Source organism: Scomber japonicus, chromosome 13 (genome assembly GCF_027409825.1).
Source record: "Scomber japonicus isolate fScoJap1 chromosome 13, fScoJap1.pri, whole genome shotgun sequence".
Lineage (NCBI taxonomy): Eukaryota > Metazoa > Chordata > Actinopteri > Scombriformes > Scombridae > Scomber > Scomber japonicus.
In genome coordinates, this window is record NC_070590.1 from 24408606 (window position 1) to 24426681 (window position 18076).

The 18076-nt window shown below is 40.6% G+C and overlaps 1 protein-coding gene across 1 annotated transcript in view; it reads right to left on the bottom strand.

Annotated features, from left to right (window-relative positions):
- The window catches only part of LOC128371826 (RIMS-binding protein 2), a 56589-nt gene that overhangs the window by 28787 nt on the left and 9726 nt on the right, over window positions 1-18076 (bottom strand). Inside the window, exons 2-5 of the mRNA XM_053332205.1 lie at window positions 5872-5979; window positions 5376-5504; window positions 3563-3739; window positions 2553-2738 (exon numbers count right to left, since the gene is read on the bottom strand). Of these exons, the coding sequence (XP_053188180.1) occupies window positions 2553-2738; window positions 3563-3739; window positions 5376-5504; window positions 5872-5979 (600 nt within the window). The remainder of the gene's footprint in view (window positions 1-2552; window positions 2739-3562; window positions 3740-5375; window positions 5505-5871; window positions 5980-18076) is intronic.

Sequence of the window (18076 nt, forward strand, 5' to 3'; positions counted from 1 at the left end):
AACACATGGAAGGTAATGTAACAGCAGAGAACCCAAAGTACTGGTTCAAATGAGAGAAATCTGAGATCTGAGAAAGCAAAGGTCACAGCCCCTTCCTGTCTCTACTTTGTTGATTTATGCAAATGCATATGTGTGAGAATGTGTGAAATTAACTTATTTCAAAGTAGTTTAAAGCTTCTTGAAATGATATTGGTATACTTGATAAAAACGTGTTGGTCTCTCAGTTCATCTTGGTCTAAACTGCTGGAACCTGGAGGGGCGTGTCAGAACTGATCTAAAAATAATGGCAGTCACAAAAACTTGCAATAATATATGACTGCATAATATAAATAATAAACAACAAACAAACATCATTCAAGTATAAAGACACTGATATGAGTCATAATCAGTATATAACCTGATGGGAGGATGCTGCCATGTGTGTCCTCATGAGCTGATAAAAGGTCACAGTGCTGTTGTGTTCACTTGTGTCACAAAAGTCTTTGCTTATATGCTCACCTCTACTTGCTACCCGCTTCACACTACGAGGTGCCATTGTGTACACTTTACACTGATGTGGTCCATGTATACGAAAGGATAAAGTACACCCTGGGCCCATGCGTACTAAAGCAGGGTCAGATCCCATTCAGCAGGCCCTGAATGCCATAAGCACATTGGTGTAATCCCTGCAGACTACTGAAACGGGTAACTGGATCACTTCTTTTAAAAGCACCTTAATGGATTGGCCTGGCCGTTGATTTTCTTTTTAATACACAGCATATCGATGTCCACCAATCAAACGGTCTACCACCCTGTCGTTAAGTCGATCTGTCCGAATTCTGGAAGCTCCAAAACATGGCTGTTATAAAACTGGGTTTCTGACAGGCTGCCCTTGACTAGGCCTCATGCATGTCCTGTCTTTGTCATTTTTTAAGAAAGTGGCAGTCCATCACACACAAGGATGGGATTTAACACAGGATTTACTGAAATGAATATTAAAGAGCAACAGCTATGAGACCTACAAGAAAAATCTCCTTAGCTGCAAGTCATATTGTAATACCAACACGGGGGCATGTAACGTATTCATAATCTTTCAGAAACAGCTTTTCATTTTAACATCTAACACAAATGCAACAGCCTCTGCCTTGAGCCAATTCTCTCACACTCCTGATTCGTCATGTCACTGATTCGTTTTCAGTATTAAGACTCAAGTTTGAGTCCTGCAAGGCTTCGGTCTCACATCCAGGCGGATACATAGGAGGTAAGCCGAGGGGAACCGTGACGGACCACTGACACCTACAAACACACACAAACAACAGAACTCATAAGGTGACCTACCCCTTTCGTGTGATCTGTGGCGACGTCAAGGCTTCCCTTGGCCTGCTAGTTATCCAGAGCAGGGAGAGACAGAAAAGTCTTTAGTGCGGCTGGAGTCTTACCTACCGCCCAAAACCCTCTCACCGCTGCCACAGCAACAGAGAGCGGATTACTGGACTGTACCATTCTGTTGTTAGAGGGGATTAGAGTTCACACAACATGGCCCCTTTCTGGGTGTGCGCGTGCCACTGTCAGTGCATGTGTGTGCGTCCCACAAACGAGAGATTACCACAATCGGCATTCTCATTTGAGCTTCACAGGCAGAGAATTTACTCACATTTACTTCACATGCAGTACACACAAAAAAATCCATAAATAGAATACATGCTTTAAACTGATATGAACACATACAAAATGTACGTTTGAAAGCGACATCACAGAAATTACATTTTCCCCTCTGTTACAGATGTGGTTGATTACATTTTACAATTACAAATAATGCCCATCCTGCATTATGTAATATATTCATTTATGCATGAAATATGTGCATTTTTAAACTTTTAAACAGCGGTAGACACATCTGAGCATCACCTCTACAGTGAAGACGGTGATAACTGCTTCTAAGAATTGAATATTGAGGAGATCAGTATTAAATGCAGAGAGGATCAGAGCGTGTGACTTTGGTATCTTTGATCAGGCCCAAGTTCAAGACAGGGAATCATCTCATTATGGCTTGTGGCAGATTAGTATCGGGTCCAACGACAAGCCATTATATAACGCAGCAAAACCGCATGCTTGCCAACATAAACATACATAAGGTTTTAGGGCTATATTTTCCGTTTTCAAAACAAACACATAATCCCCACTACACTGGTACTGACACCATCAACCCTCGTAGGTGTAAAGATGTGATCTGGTCTGTATTTGTTCACCCTGATCACATAGTTAACTAGTTATCACAAGTAGCAGTTTACTGTTACAGTTTTTGAACCTATCCATTGACTTAAGCTAAAAAAAAATATTGCTTTATTTTTTATAATCACATAACAGACACGCAGGAGGGAATTTTCCATCCATTTTTTATTGCTGCTTTGATCTCATGGCTAAAAGCACAAAATAACAGGTGCTTTGATGTCTTCAGTTCAGGTGTGCACAGATGAGGCTCACTTGCTTTTATTAAAGCTGTTTCAAACCAGCAGGGGTCAGTGTAGAGTTGTGATGTGTATGTGCTGTGTGTATAAAGGGGGTGACTTTACCTTCTCTTCCTCCGCTTGCTGCTCCTCTGTTTCCTCGCACCTCTCTGGCCCACCGGGGTCGGGGCTGTGGTTGTGCTGCTGTCCGGATGATGTGACTGACAGCTGTCTCTGGAGCCGCAGCACCTCCTTCTGAGACTCCCTGAGAAGCTTCTCAAATTCCACTCTGGCAGATGGAAAGGGGGAACCCTACGCAGACACATGCAAATGCATCAAAGACAATGACATCATCTATTCAACACATTAGCATTTTAATTATTTGGATTTTAGATGTTACATTTTTGGAAGTGCATCCTAAATATTAACTGATCTCAGTCAATAACAGCTGTAATTATATACATCCATGCCTGTTTTGCTTAAAATTCAGAGCTGACTGCAAAACACATGAAAGTAGCATTTAATAAATCCCCATGAATGAACACAGCCTATAAGCACAGTCAAATAATATTGTATAACTAAAATGCAGTAAAACATAACAGTGTCCTCTGATTTGGATATGATATTTATTTTTCCCCCATTTCAACTTAAACTGAACATTCTCATCACATGGTGAAAATGTGTTTCGTTGGAGCGTGGGATCCGCAGACATTCTCACTAGATTAATGCACTGCTCAGCCTGTAAAATCCTTCATTAATAAATCCAACAGATGTTCACACTCAGGAGAATGAGCTTTTAAGTCACTGGACCAGTAATTAAAAACAGGCACTTAGAAAGGCAGCCCATTCCTGCACTGTCATCTAGACATCAGCAGTGACGCAGCCTTTGTAATACGGGCTTAGGAGGGAGTTAGGATGAGCAGTACCCATGTTGTCCAGCAGAGAGCAACCTTGCGGCATTGTAAGCCCTTCTAGAGGATGATGAGAGGGGTTAGTTGGAGCAGGAGGGCAAAAACTTGGAAGATAAATGATGATTAGACATTTATTCACTGATCAATATAAGAAAAAAGTCCTAATGAATAGCCACAGTTCAATTTGGGGTTAAAAAAGTTTCTGAAGAAATGTGTTATTAATACCTTAGTGGTGCCCAGCCGTTCCTCTAGCTCTCTGCACTCCTGCTGCAGAGCAGCAATCTCCTTGTCCTTAGATAAAAGTGCATCGGCGTGCTGAGCAAGGTCACGAGCCCGTTGACGAGCAAATGCCCTCTTGTACTGTTCCACTGATCCTGGCCTCATCAGTGATGGTGAATTCACCTGTACCAGAACAAGAAGGTATATAAGATATATCAATATATCAGTGGTGCATTAATCACCAGAGGATCTTAGAGAAGAAGTCTGGATAGGAATGTATGTTACAATATGTAAACTTCTACATAGTAGCAGGTGGTGCAGAGAAACTGTTCCTCAATGATTTACTGCACATACCTGCTCTGTCCTGCTGAGGATAGTGGTTATTTTAGAAGATCAATCATATAATATCACAGGGGGCAGCATTATAAACACCCCCCAGTAAGATAGGGACAGGATACTACTGTGTTTGTCAGGGGTTATGGCTCTCACTTTGGCTACTAGCGACACCAAGCAGTGAAGCATATTATGTTAGATTAAATCCAAACACAATCGTTCATGAAATGCTACAGACCTGTTCAAACTTCTTTTCGCTTTCTGTATATGTAATTGTACCTAAACTACACTGCTCTGCCCTTCAGTGAGCAGCAGGAGGTGAAGGGGGGAGGGTGGAGGTCTCTCCCTCGCTCTGGTAAACAGGTGCACACAGAATACACAGCAGCCAGTGACAGTGGGAGTTAGGACAGAGACACTGTAGGTGGTCCTTAAATTGTTTTTTAGATTACTTCATCTGTCCAGGACACAATTTGGCTGCAAGCGCTTTACCACTTCAGATCTGTTTCTGTTTCATCAAAAGCATGTTTGAAATACTACTACAAGATACTGTGCAACAGTAGAATACTCTAACATTACATTTATTAAGACACAAGACATTTATCAACCTATTTAAAGACCATTTGACCTGCAGTTGTGGGTTGTGGCAAGATACAAGTTTTTGTCTTCATCAAAAGTGATGACACTTAGGTATTACGTAATTTATTCTGTCAATAAAAAGTTGCCAAAAATGAATGCATAAGCAAATAGTATTAATATATGGACTTAATTTTTGCTGAAGCTACTGTATACTTCAGTACTATATGCTCTAAGCACATTTTATGTAACTGCTTGTCATCTCTTCATCCTTTTCATTTTGCTCTCTGACATGATGCTGCGTACACAGGGGGATTCACCCAGTGAGTCACCACATTTGTATAAAATATTTCTACACTGATTTAATTTTTCATCCCTTGTTATAAAAATAAACGTTGATATGCACATCTACGCAGGGGTACAGATGGTGCCCAACTAGCAAGCCCTGCTCTGAAACAAGACAACTACTGTTAAAGTCAATGTCCATCTTTGCCAAAATATCAATATTTTAAAATACTGTGTTGAAGAAATGTTTTGTGAGGAATGTGAGTGTTTAAACTAGGAAGATTGCTAGTTGTTTTCTTGACTGTTGTTTTCAATTTTTAGTTTGAAAATGTTTTTTCACATCACAAGAGATATCATGAGTAAAAAAGTTTTACAATTTTTTATAATCCTTGTAACTAAATCAAAAAAGTTTGTGTAGTCATTTTGGTGATGTTGTTGATCTGTTGTCTTTCAACAAAGCTCCTATTCATCACATGCTGAACGATTTGTCTCATTACCGGACATCATGGTGATTTGAATGGTGGTGTTCAATAATGAGTCAGTGCCAGCGTTTGGGTCAGAGTGAGGGCAAACAGGCGGGTCAATGCACTTCACTGAGAAACTGTTAAGAGGTATTTGTGTCATATACCACTTTGAGGTTGGCCTCCTGCAGTTTGCGAGCCCTATCCTCCAGCCTCTTAGCGAGAACAGCCAGCTCTGTGTTCTTCCTCCTCAGTCGCCTGACCTTCTCCTCCGTCTCTGGGGCGCTGCTCTTCCGCTAAAACACACAGGGTAAACAAATACCATCACACAATGCCTGCAGCAAATACTAACACAGCGATGCCAAGCGAGAGTCACGAAAACAATTTATACAGGGTGGCTCATCACACTTCTCTGTTTCATATCATCCGCCTGTGCCACCGGTGGAAATATAGAATATAGATGGGTGAGAGGCCGACACACTGACAACATAATTATCTATTTATGAACTGAATAAATGACAGAACCAAAAAAACAAAAGAAGTTGCAGCATTAAAGTGAAACAATGCACATGTAGAGTAGATGTTTTGCTCAGTTTCTGTGCACTTGGCCTACTTTCTAGGATGCCTTCAGTCAAGATGACAAACTTTTATTTTTAGTCTTACCAGCAGGCCATTTTCCTCCCTCAGTATGGTGCAAGTCTTCTCCAGATCATCGAGAGCCCGCAAGAGTTCAGAATTCTGACGGGCCAGAAACCCATAGTCAGTACCGTTCTGAAAAACAAACAGTAAAATGAGATGCAGGGTTTACACACAGGAGTATCTGCTTTTTTGCTTTCTTTCTTTTCTTTTCTTTCCTTTTTTTTTTTTTTTTTTATGAAACAGGGAGTGAATGCTTATCAATACAAAAGAAATGAGTTCTCCAGTGTGTCTCATATCATGTGTCATCTCTGAGTGACAGAAAAGCCTTCCTTTGCTGTCAGCCAATGTTTATACTGAGCTATCTAATAGTGGATGACAGATGAAAGCCCACTGAATAGGCTTTTCATTAGACCAACTCAGTCAGCCTGTGACTGGTGCTGAACACTTATTATACCACACAAACAGAGGAAGATGAGCTCTGCACACACACACACTGCACTACAGAGAGAGGAGAAGGAGAGATAGAGATTAACGGAGATCCATACAGTTAATTCTGTTTTTACATTTTTTACTGACTCATATTGTTCTTTTATAAAATGTAATCAATCCACATCACTTTTTCACTCACTCACTTCTTGATGACATGCTCTTAATAACTCTTTAGCTGATGTTTATATAATTTACACACATGGTGCCAGTTCCATGTACTCAGTACTATAGAACCAGCAAAAGCATATTTCTCTTATGCCAGGATCTCACTGGGGCAGCTCTGACATGGTTTTGTTCCGTCCTTCACACACTGTTATATCCCACCAGAGGTGATTCAGAAGTGGGGCACTTTGACTGCGGGCAAGCCATCCACCTTTTAAATTCAGTTGTGCTATTACTTCAATAAATACAGCACCCTAGTTGAGGCCAAACTGGTGCCTTTGGACTACTGTAATTGCTGCAGTAGATTTTATTGATTTCGTCATTTTTCTTGATTTTTCTGCTTCTACTGTGGGTAAGTAGGCTTTCTTTATGTATCTGTTTTAATTGTGTTAATAGTTGACATATGATTGGGAGTCTGCACTGGGCATGTATGCTTCCTGGGGCAGAGCAGAGAGCCACTTCTGGGATGCTTCTGAAAGGTACTATGGCACATCTAGTGAAATCACAAGCATTGGTGGTCACAATCAGCTATGGCAGCCATGTTGGAGATGGAACACGACACAGATGCACCCGGTGGGGTCAAGCCATTAGATAGGCCTTTATTGCTCCAATTCTTTCCTGTAGATCTTCTCAAACTATCAAATTTGACAGGAACACCAACTAAATGTCATCTCCAGGTCTCCTAGCTTTGGCTGTTCCTTAAAGAAACATCTGGTGGATTTACCCAATGTCACTTTAGTTTTGTGGCTGTGTGCTTCAGATTGTTACTTTGACAACAGTGGAACCTTTAGCTTACTTCTACTTCTCTGATGCTCTAAAAGTAACCACAAGTCCAAAGTGTTACCATGTTAATAGAGTAGCCATATAAGTCTAATTGATGATTCGCCCTAGGCTTCGGCTCTGCCATGTATGCAATCTGCACCTTTAGTGTGATACACTGTGACAATAGTTGTTTATTTACAGAGAAAGAATTAAAAATGCATATTGAAGATCCTTCCAAACACACAACATATTCAAAGATTGCTACTATGTATGCATAATAAAGTTTTAAAATCATTTTATGTAAGTGTTAGAAAAATGAGTTTGTTATTTTGTGTGCTCCTAGTGAAGGGACAGCAGGACAAAGCAGCGGTGGATGTGGCAGCTAGTCAATGTAACAGACAGTCAATATGGTGATCAAGACTGTCAGAGCGTTTATCGTTCATGTGGAGGAGAGCTCAGATTGGTCCGTAGTTTGCATGGAAACGATGCCACCCTTCCTCTGTGTCAGTGATGCTCTAAATGAAACCTGGGGCTCAGGGGTAAGAGCTGACAGTAGACCTGGCACACATGAAGGCAATGCTACAGTGAGAGCAGATGGGCAGACGGGGTGAACAGATATAATGGAGGTAAGTGGAGGGGGGGGGGGGTTGTCCTCAGTGTAAAACACATTTGACAGAACAGTCACCTACACTGACTTTAGCTGCTAATGTATGATGAGAAAGCAATTAACCGTTGACAAAATAAAAACTGCCTGTATAACCTGTGGTCAGCTGAACTCTTGACTGCTGACTGTGAGGCAGCTTGTATATCTCTACTGCAGCACACACACACACACACACACAGATGAATAAATGAATGAGGAAAGAGTGTCTCCAAGTGCAAGACTAAACTGTGGTAGACTACATATCTCAGCATGACAAAAGCACACAGATGGCTCCACATGTGAATCACCAGCAAATCTGTTCAAATGTGTCTAATTATGTTTCCATGATACTCCAGGGATCTCATTACTAACCTGAAATAACCCTTTTGCCACAATGATACTTTTGTAACAGCACAAAGACTGTATCAAACTCTATTGAACATTCTGATAATATGGTGTGGTTTAAAAAATCCTGTGACCATCATCTTGTGAGATTATGTTGTCTTGGTAACTGCAGAGGATGAGTGATATGATGGCTCTCTGGAGGGGTTTTAATACTACTGTACAGTACCTGTTATTAGCTCAACACTAATGACCAAATGTTCACTCACCCAACAGCTGAGGCTCCATCCATATGTGGTCATCCTCCAATATTATTGTTATAATGACATTGGACATCCTCTCTGAATATGCAGCTAATGGGTTACAAAGTAGCGCCAGAAATACCATATGTTTTCAGGGTAAGACCATACAAACTAGTTACATTATCTCATGAGGAAAATGACTGTAAAAAACTGAAGTAACAACAAAAAAACGTATATATATATATGAAATCCTTCGTATCAAACTGGCATGACTTTGAGATAGTTGAGAGACCCAACAGAGCCTTTGCAGCTATAAAGTGATAGCCAGTCCCACTGTGCACATTATAGTGAATTTCCAATACCGTTTAGATTAGTTGTGAAAACCCTGCAGTCGAAGCAAAGATGTGATCACTGCTTGTCACTGTAGGCAAGAAAAGATGCTTCATGGGCGACATTTATAATCAATACAGGGTCTGCGAGTACATTCCCCTTAAACTTGAATGTCCTCTTTGGGCACCACTCTGCACCGGCTAAAACAATGTAAAACTAAATATCATCTAATTATTCTGCTGCATGACAGCACCAAGAAAACTACTGAAACTATTAGACCCTTTTACATAAAGATTGTGAAGTAAAATCAATAGTTAGAACAAGTAAGAGAGCTGCTTGAATGCTGTAGAAACAAATGCCCTAGAGCGTACTCAAATGTTTTTGGTATTATTTTTACAAACTGAAAAATTGGCACTCTCCAAACATTCATTCTTCGTTCATTCTTCTTCCTGAAAAGGCCAACAAGCCGGATTTGAGGTTAAAGACAGGAAATCGCTGTGGTTAGGTCACCAGTTTATCAAATGGTGAACATGCTCACAGACAAAACACCCTGACCCTATAACACAGTGTATGAGAATCTCCTCATTCACGCCACATGATGTATTAGGACACATAAGAGAACAGAAAAGCCTACGACCAGCACTTCATGACTGGACTATTTGCTTGGTTGATGATACATGAATGTTTCATGGACACTGGGACACTGCTTATTCAACTGTCATGGTTTGATTTATCTCTTGCCCTGTGATGTTATAGAGGTATGAGAGTTATTCTGCTATTACATTTGTTCAGATGCTCCGAGTAGGAATATCTGGAAAATCCTTAAAACTGCATATACTAAACAGGAATGTTTGAATACCAGTGTAATTTTTCAACATGAAGCTGCAGCAGTAAATCTCCTGTGGAACAACTGGCATAGAATCTGAAGATAAAAAAATGTTTTTTTTATGTTGGGATAAAGCATGTTTTTCTTTTGAAGACAGGAAACCATTGAGCAATTGACCATCCTGTGTCTGTGCTTGAAAATGGAGATATTCTGCACTCTTTTAGGTAAAGGTAAGAAATAGAAATGTAGAACTACAGCAAGTCCTGTTACATGAGTGGCAGAAATATAGTAAAAACTTCAAACAGGACTTCATAATGCAACTCTTCTGAGGATGGTGGATGTCACATTTTTGCCATAACATTGTTAGGGAGAGGTACACCACAGGACGCTATGATAAAAGTATGTCACAATAAGACAATAGCAAAGGACAGAAACCGTTGCAGCCTAAATAACTTTTTTGGACTGAAGCTGAAGAGATGCTACTGGAAAAAAAGGAAAACAAGCTTTATACAGGACAGATTCTTTAATAGCTCAAAGAGTTCAGCAGAACCTTTTTGTCCTTGAGATTTATTTTGCCATCAGTTACGGCAGTCAGCTGGTCCCAATGTCCCGGTCTTCCTCTCAGGATGAAGATGCTGAAGCCCAATCAATCACCTCAAAGGAAGGCCAGCCAAAGGGAACTCAGCCTCCGCCTGCCTCCATTCTGATTCTAATGATCTTGGAGTCGGTCCACGTCTCGTGATTGTTCCCTGGGAATCATACTGAAATACACCGGCGGGTTTTCTATAGGCATGAGGTAATGCCGGCTTCTTACAGACTGAAAACACGCTGCTTTTGCTGCCTCAAAAAAGGACTGCAGGTGGCAAGGTCTACGCAAGGCCAAAGTATTAGCATTCAGTCAGGTTTCCTCTCTCACAACGGTGCTGTTTTCACGTGGGCCTGGCTCAGTAAGCGAGGCAGCTGTAACTCAGTGGCAGGAGGGCAAGGGTCTCTGCACAAACGTCTGTCAGGAGAGTCTGAGCCTTGGGCACGGCAGACTGGCCTAATGGAGCCATCTCCCTATGCTCTGTTTGAATCTGTCTCCAATAATTGTGAATACAGGGAGATAACTGACGGGAGTCTTGATTATAAAACACACATTGACAGGCACCATAATAATACTGTCAACAGCCTGCAGGGTCTAAACGACCTCATTATGTACCATAGTTTTCAACTTTTTAAACCAAAAACGTCTCATTGTGTTTTAAAAAATGCAATCACTACTGATAAGCAAAACTAATTATTCTATCTGTTCTATCTGTTTGTAATTTTTGGGTTGCATTCATAACTAGAATTTATCTCAAATGTCAAGCTTCATTTGTCTGAACGAGGATGTGTCCTCACTCACGCTAAAATTGTCCATTCCTACCATACCCCTGCTGGACTGATTTTGCTGTGTGATCTCTATTGCAACACAGCAGATAAAAGCAGAGTGGATAAGAGTTTAACGCCTTTACTGATTGCTGGTGTGTGAAATATTTTATGCTGAGAATAACCTCTGTGTTACCCACATCAGCTTTTTATCAGCTTTTCTGGTGTTTTGAAGAAGGATCTCTTTGGGCTTTTCAGATTACTATGAAGAAAGTCATATTTTCAGATGTATTTAACAGTTTTTCAGACAAAAGACCCTTTCAACACATAATGCGCTATCGTCTGTCAGAAACACTGACAGAATTTGTAATGGGGACCTGTGTGTGTAGAAAAAAACACCACTCAATCCAGATAACTGACCCAATGCTGAAAGTAACTACACTTAGGCTCTGTTCACACATGGTATTAAAATGCGTCTGGTGATGCAATCACAAGTGGACAACTCTAAGGACAGGTCTGAATGCACCAGAGACACATTGTAGACGCATTGAGGTCCGATAACTCAAACCGTTTCAGAGGTGGTCTGGGCCACATATGGCCACATTATTTCAACAGTATGAACACAATTGTGTAGTAGGCCACACTGAACCACTGCCTACCAGGAGTGTGCCATATATATCATCTTACTATGATATCTGAATGGTTGTTTTAACGATGTGCGAGCTCACAATATTGCATGTCTCTCACTTTGTAAAAAACAATCAAAAACTGTCTTGAACGACCATGCATTCACTGACGCTCATCTTAAGCAATTGATCTGCAAGAAATCAATGCAATGTAATTCTTCCAGCTCTTTATTCGTTGTATTAAGATTTGCTATATAGGGATAGGTATCATGGTATATGGTCATATCACCCAGCCCTACTGACGTCCTCTGCAAGCAAAAGTATGTATTCATTTACGCACCAACTGCATCATATTATAGTGTGGAACAACAAAAGGCAAAGTGGATTCTCTTTCAAAAATGTTTTAATTCCTGGGCAACAGGCATGGAAATGCATTGCTGCCTCCTGCAACACATTTGGTCTTTGAAGTGGGAATGATGTACGTGTTTACTTGCATATAGAGCAGGAAAGTGAAATCCGATCACAAGTGGTCACTTGAGGTGCATATAGTGACACATTCTATTGCCAGGTGTGAAGTGACGTACTTTGAGCTGTCCACTTGTGATCGGATCACCCAAGATGCATGTTATTGCCAGGTGTGAGCAGGGCCTAACTCTAAGTATACCCTCTAAAGGACAAACCCTACCATCACATGGCTGTCACAATTTAGGAACACAGCAGGTAGTTCCAGCACCAACATATGGTACTGACTTTAGAGCAGCGATCTGAGCCATGCAGAGTCACTTTGATTTCTTTTATAAGATTTTACTGCCAGGCAAAACAACCTAACCTGAGTTAAATACAAAAATAAACACATTAAAGAGAAACATCCTGAGTGACTTCCTACTAATTATCCACATGCATTACTTATATTGCTAACAACAAGCTGACACTGACGAGACTGAGACTTCATAACGAGGGCAGACGATACTGACTCTTGATTATCTGGGTCAGTTGCTCGTTTCATATGCCTCTAAGGGTCCAAATCAAAGTGGTTTAGGGCTTTGGGGGAATTCATCCCTTTTTTGGGCATTTCATTGCAAACTCTGAAGTAGAGGAGCAACACAGACACAAAAAAATAACAGGGAGAACCCAGTCTATTGAAAACATCATATGACTCCCTTTGTGTAAGTCTTACTTAGAGCTTGGGCAGCTGCTCAATATCAGTATGTGATAAGTTAAGTTCAGAATCAAATAAGCAAGTCATTAACTACAAATTATGTTTTTTTCTATTACTCTAGTGGTGCTATAAAAACAAGCACAACACACAGAACATAGCTCTTGTAGCCTAGAAACTACTACATTACATCAAAACTTCTAAATCATGGCTTCAAAGTGTTTCCACTACTAAAGGTAACTTTCAGTGGTTTGTGTTATTTAAGTGGTTCCTTTCATAGTCATATTATTCCTGGTTTATGCTGGTTATCTCCAGTAGATTTTGCATTATTTTGTGTATCACAGTAGGAAAGGTATTAAAAGGAAGATTCGTGGGGCTTCTTACTGTTTGACAAATAACTCAAAACCAAACAACAACAACAACAACAAAAAAACAACAATGTTGGGAATAGATGTTTGCCTCATTAAATGGTATATATTTTAAGATAAAAAGCAAAAAAATACAACTGCAGGATCAACAACGTTTAGAAAAGATCATTAGTTGTATGGGAGCTCATTCTTAAATATTCATAAGGTGACACAACCAGATTTTCCTTTTGTCTGGGATCCTCCGCTAGCTTTTGTATGGCGTATGGAAATGTCTACAGTCTGGTTTCACAGAAACACCAACATCAGCATTTTTAGCTGACAGCCAGAAATCCCCCACTATAAGCCTCTAAGGAGACTGCGAGACAAAGACACAGACATGGACACATGGCACACACAAACACACGCTTTGCCATTGTTCATTCTTTGTTGAACGTAATGATTGAATCGGGCATTATTAAAGCTCAAATCTGATTTCAGCCAAAGTCTATAGCGTTTGTATTACTGCAATTACAGGGTCTACTACTAAAGAAATGCATCAATTCACCAGTAATAATACCAATGGTGGACAGGGGCTTGAAAAATATGAAAACCATTACTTACACTGGTTTGGTTGGTTGCCAGTGCTCTTCTACCATTTCCACAAAAACAGCACAAAGCTTATGGTTGGCAATGTCTGGATGGAAAACTGGATAATATACAGTAGCAACTGTTTCTTAGTACTACTAATACTGGAGGCAGCCTGTCAAATAAATGTGACAGTGTCTGGTGTCAGGTTACAATCATCCCTACGTTTATTTACTCGAGGTTTTCAGAAAACTACAGTTTCAGCTTTATAAAAGCACAGTGCACAATCTGCAAGTGCTTACTGCTGGACTTCATTCAGCAGTCGTTCAGAGGATTGGCATGAAGGAAGCAGTCTGCTGAATCTGAAAATGTGCATTATTTAATTCAGGCCTTGTCTGTTCTTGGCAATAAGTGAAGAGGAAAGGTCTCCTCCCAAACACACATCCTCTAACATCACACAGTCAGGGAAATGACTCCTCAACACAGTCTAAAACCCTGAATGTACTTCCAAGCGGATGCATACACAGACAGCTGGGGATACCATGGATGTGTAGCAGTTATGTTTATAGTACTTTCAGGAGTCTGCATTTCATACATGTGCAGTAGATCAGCGTCTACAGGAAGACGTATGGATGGTTTGTTGTGACCGCATATTGGAGGTATTGATTAGCAGCAGAGGCATGAAACAGACAATCTATACACAGACTGGGAATAGCTGCTCTTCCACTGAAGTGGATACTAATGGACTTCACAATATCGGTGAGGTGTTACAATTTAAAGGCAAATCAATGACTGTCTTTATCAGTCTCTTACAACATCAGTGGTTTTCCAGTGAGGTTTTTCAAACTGCTCTCCCGTCAAACATTCTCAAAAGTAAAAGAATTGTTTTTGATCTCTTACACCTGTAGTTGTGTTACAGTATTAACATATGACGACGTCCGACAACACTGCAATGGACAATGACATTAGGGAGGCTGGAACTTCCCCATGGGCGGGGCTGAGTGTGTGTGTGTGTGTGTGAGCAGAAAAAAGGAGACAGAATGAACCGGGTTTAGTTGATTACAACTAACTACACTCTCGAGGCTTAGTGGTCGATGACTGACTGCCATCAGCAATGGGCGATACCATCGTCCATTACCATTGCCCCAACCCCAACACACACTACTGCCTGTCAGTGCACTGGCATATGAATTAGCCAAATCCTGTTAAAAAGGATGCTCAGAAATGTTTGTCTCCAATGCTCTACTCCATATTATTTCACTATACTATTTCCAACTACCCTTTCCAAGCTTGTGTTTTGTACTACTACTGTATTACAATGGTCAAACTAGCAATATCCACCTAATTCATAGCAATGCTTGAAATAATTTGAGATCTGTGGCACTGCAACATTTTCTTACGGTTGAGAAATAGGGAGGCAGAAGTCTACAATGGTCTGAATAAGTCTTTAAAACTACACAAGGAAAGAACCACAAAGCACATGAAAAAGCAGTTTGTGGCCCGAGGTATTATATTAACAGCAGCTTTCTCCCTACACTCATATATAAGTCATGAAGAAGCCCTCTTAAGTGTCCTCTCAAACCCCCTCCTGTATTTATCACAACTCATCTCCCCAGGGGTACCTGACGGTGACAGATTAGGGCGTTAGAGAACAAAGAACCAACACGAGACACCCCTTTACTCCCCCTCAGGCTTCTAGCCATCTACCTCTACCACCCCTCATGCAAGCGTCCTCTGGGTGAGGTTGTGCAAGAATAAAATGCACTGTCTGGAAATGCTTGTTAGTGCCTTCTCCCTTCCATATGTTTAGAATAGAAGATGTGCATACATTTCAGCAAATAACCTATATGTGGTATGAATTATCCAATTTACATTCAGGGATATCCAACCAATAGACTCTAGAAGTCATGATGTCTTCAGAAGTTATGGTGTATCATCATGAAGCAATGGGAATCTGTTACACCAGTAGTGATTTTACACTTGATGCAAATGAAGGCACGGTAGCTATGTTTTAGCATCTGTAATGCTTGGTAATTGTATGCAAGTTGATAATTATGACAGCACACCATCAGCCTTCAGATGTGGTCTTTATTGCAGCTTGGAGCTGTCTCAAGCTTCTTTCTTACAAGCTAATGATGACACAGTAATTAAAATCCATACTAGCATGGCTGCCTCATCATTTCATTGTTGGCAAATGTCAAAAATGTCACAATCTCCCGAGCCTCGAAGGGCTTAATAATGTGTTAAACATGCAGGGAACATCTGGCCTTTTAAAAGTCAAAAGATGGACAGAAGAGGGGGGTCGCCAAATTATTCCATTTAGTGCAGTGTCAGCATAAAATGGAAAGAAGACAGAATGTAGTGGAGATGATTTGTTTCTCCCCCCGTGCTCCACAGGCCACACCCTGAGAGCTTTGGATGAACATAACCCTTAATCCTGTCATGGAAAATTGCATATATGCAAACAAGCCCCTCGACCCCCCGCTATCACCCCAGCAACAACTTACTATGTGGTCTAGCACAATAGACACACTTACAGATGGCTTCATTGGATATTTAAAGCCACATCAGTCATCATTATAGGGAAAAGAGGCAACATAAGAACAAAACCACAATGGAATAGCAAAGCACTTAGATATTTTGGTGGCCTATGTGTAGTGGATTAAAAAGATACAGCCTTTGTTGACTGAAGGCTTGATGCAAACAATCAAAGTAAGCAAATGACAAATATGCGTTAGACATTTGGCCATTTTCATTCTACAGATTGGGCTGACCCCCGCAAGCTCCAATACACTCAGCCAAAAATGGAAGTGTCTAAAATTAATTGAAAAAATGCGTCCAACCAGCCCCACAAAGAACCTTGTCGCCACTATTGATGTTGCCAAAAATCACTCCCCCTACTCTGTCATTGTCATCACTGCAGTTTCCCCCCGGCCAGCATCTCATCACCCAGAGCTCACCGATAAAGAACTGAAAAATTTCCCCGGATCTTTCCAGTGTGGAAACAATTTGGGAATTCCCGTCTTTGTTATCATCAGTCCTGTGCCAATATGCTAAATCCTTGTTATTTACAGAGGCATACTAATGTAAATAAATAATATTCCTCTATACAGATCATGCTGATATCATGATCGAGAAGTACGCTTAGCCATGAGGCAGATTTATTCAACATATTCAGAAGAACATGGGGCGGAGCAATGGAGCAAGCTTGGATGTTGGTCTCCAGACAGAACCATTAACAAAACACACACACACACACGCACACACACACACACACACACACACACACACACACACACACACACACACACACGCACAGTCTCGGAAAGGACAGCAGAGGGTCAAGATAGTCAATAAGTGTCTCACAACACTGTAGCGCTACTGAAATGTCTGAGCGTTATAACAGTGCTCCACCAAAACAAAAAGCCCTTTACTAGTCACATTCAATAAATGTACCTCTGGTAGAGGCACTTTAGTAATAAAAGGCCCAAGTGACCTTTCTTGACATTCAGTGGTTCAAAGAAATGAGTCTCCCTTTGCTCCTCCAGGCGAAAAAGTATTTCCTATTGTGAGAGGGAAAACAGGTAATTATAGGTTTAATCCTGCCTGCGACCGAATGTCAGACAGCAGAGAGCTTTTGGAGAATGGCGAATACATAGAGTCTGGATGCAGGCCGGTGAATATGACCGTGAGGAGGACAAGACACCTTCTGTGTGATTTAAAGTCTGAGCATAAATCTCTAAGAAGGCAAACCCTGCAGCTGCAAAACAGGTGAATAAAGAAATGCTACCCCCAACAACAGATGACACTAAATATACACCACTATATAACTGCAAAAACATTTAAAGGGTATACTATGCAGTCGGTTGGTGTTTGTATATACACAGTATTGAACGTTGGCCACTCCCCACCTCTAGAATTCTAAAACTCTTCAAGATGACCATTTTTAAATTTAAAATGATCACAAAAATCTCTGCCTTTGTTCTCACAATGAATTAAGTGTGATCATTTAAATTTTATTAAAATACCAGCAGGATGTATGGTGATGAGAGGAAAATGGACAACAATCAATGGGCATTTTAAACGTTTCCCATTTGGTGATTAATGGTGAAGGAGAAAATGTGATGGGTAAGAATGGGTAGAAACAGATAATGAAAGCTGGATTTGAGTTTTTCCATAAGAATGACTATGATATAGTAAAACATATGTAACAACAAGTAACAACATATGTATTTCCTTGTTGCTGCCATGTGAGCAAATGATATTCTTACAATACGATGGTGAATACATACTAAAGAGCAGCTACAGTGGTAAAGAGCATTTCTATTTTCACTTTTGACAGTGCTTTGAAAGTGCTTCCGAGCCTTTG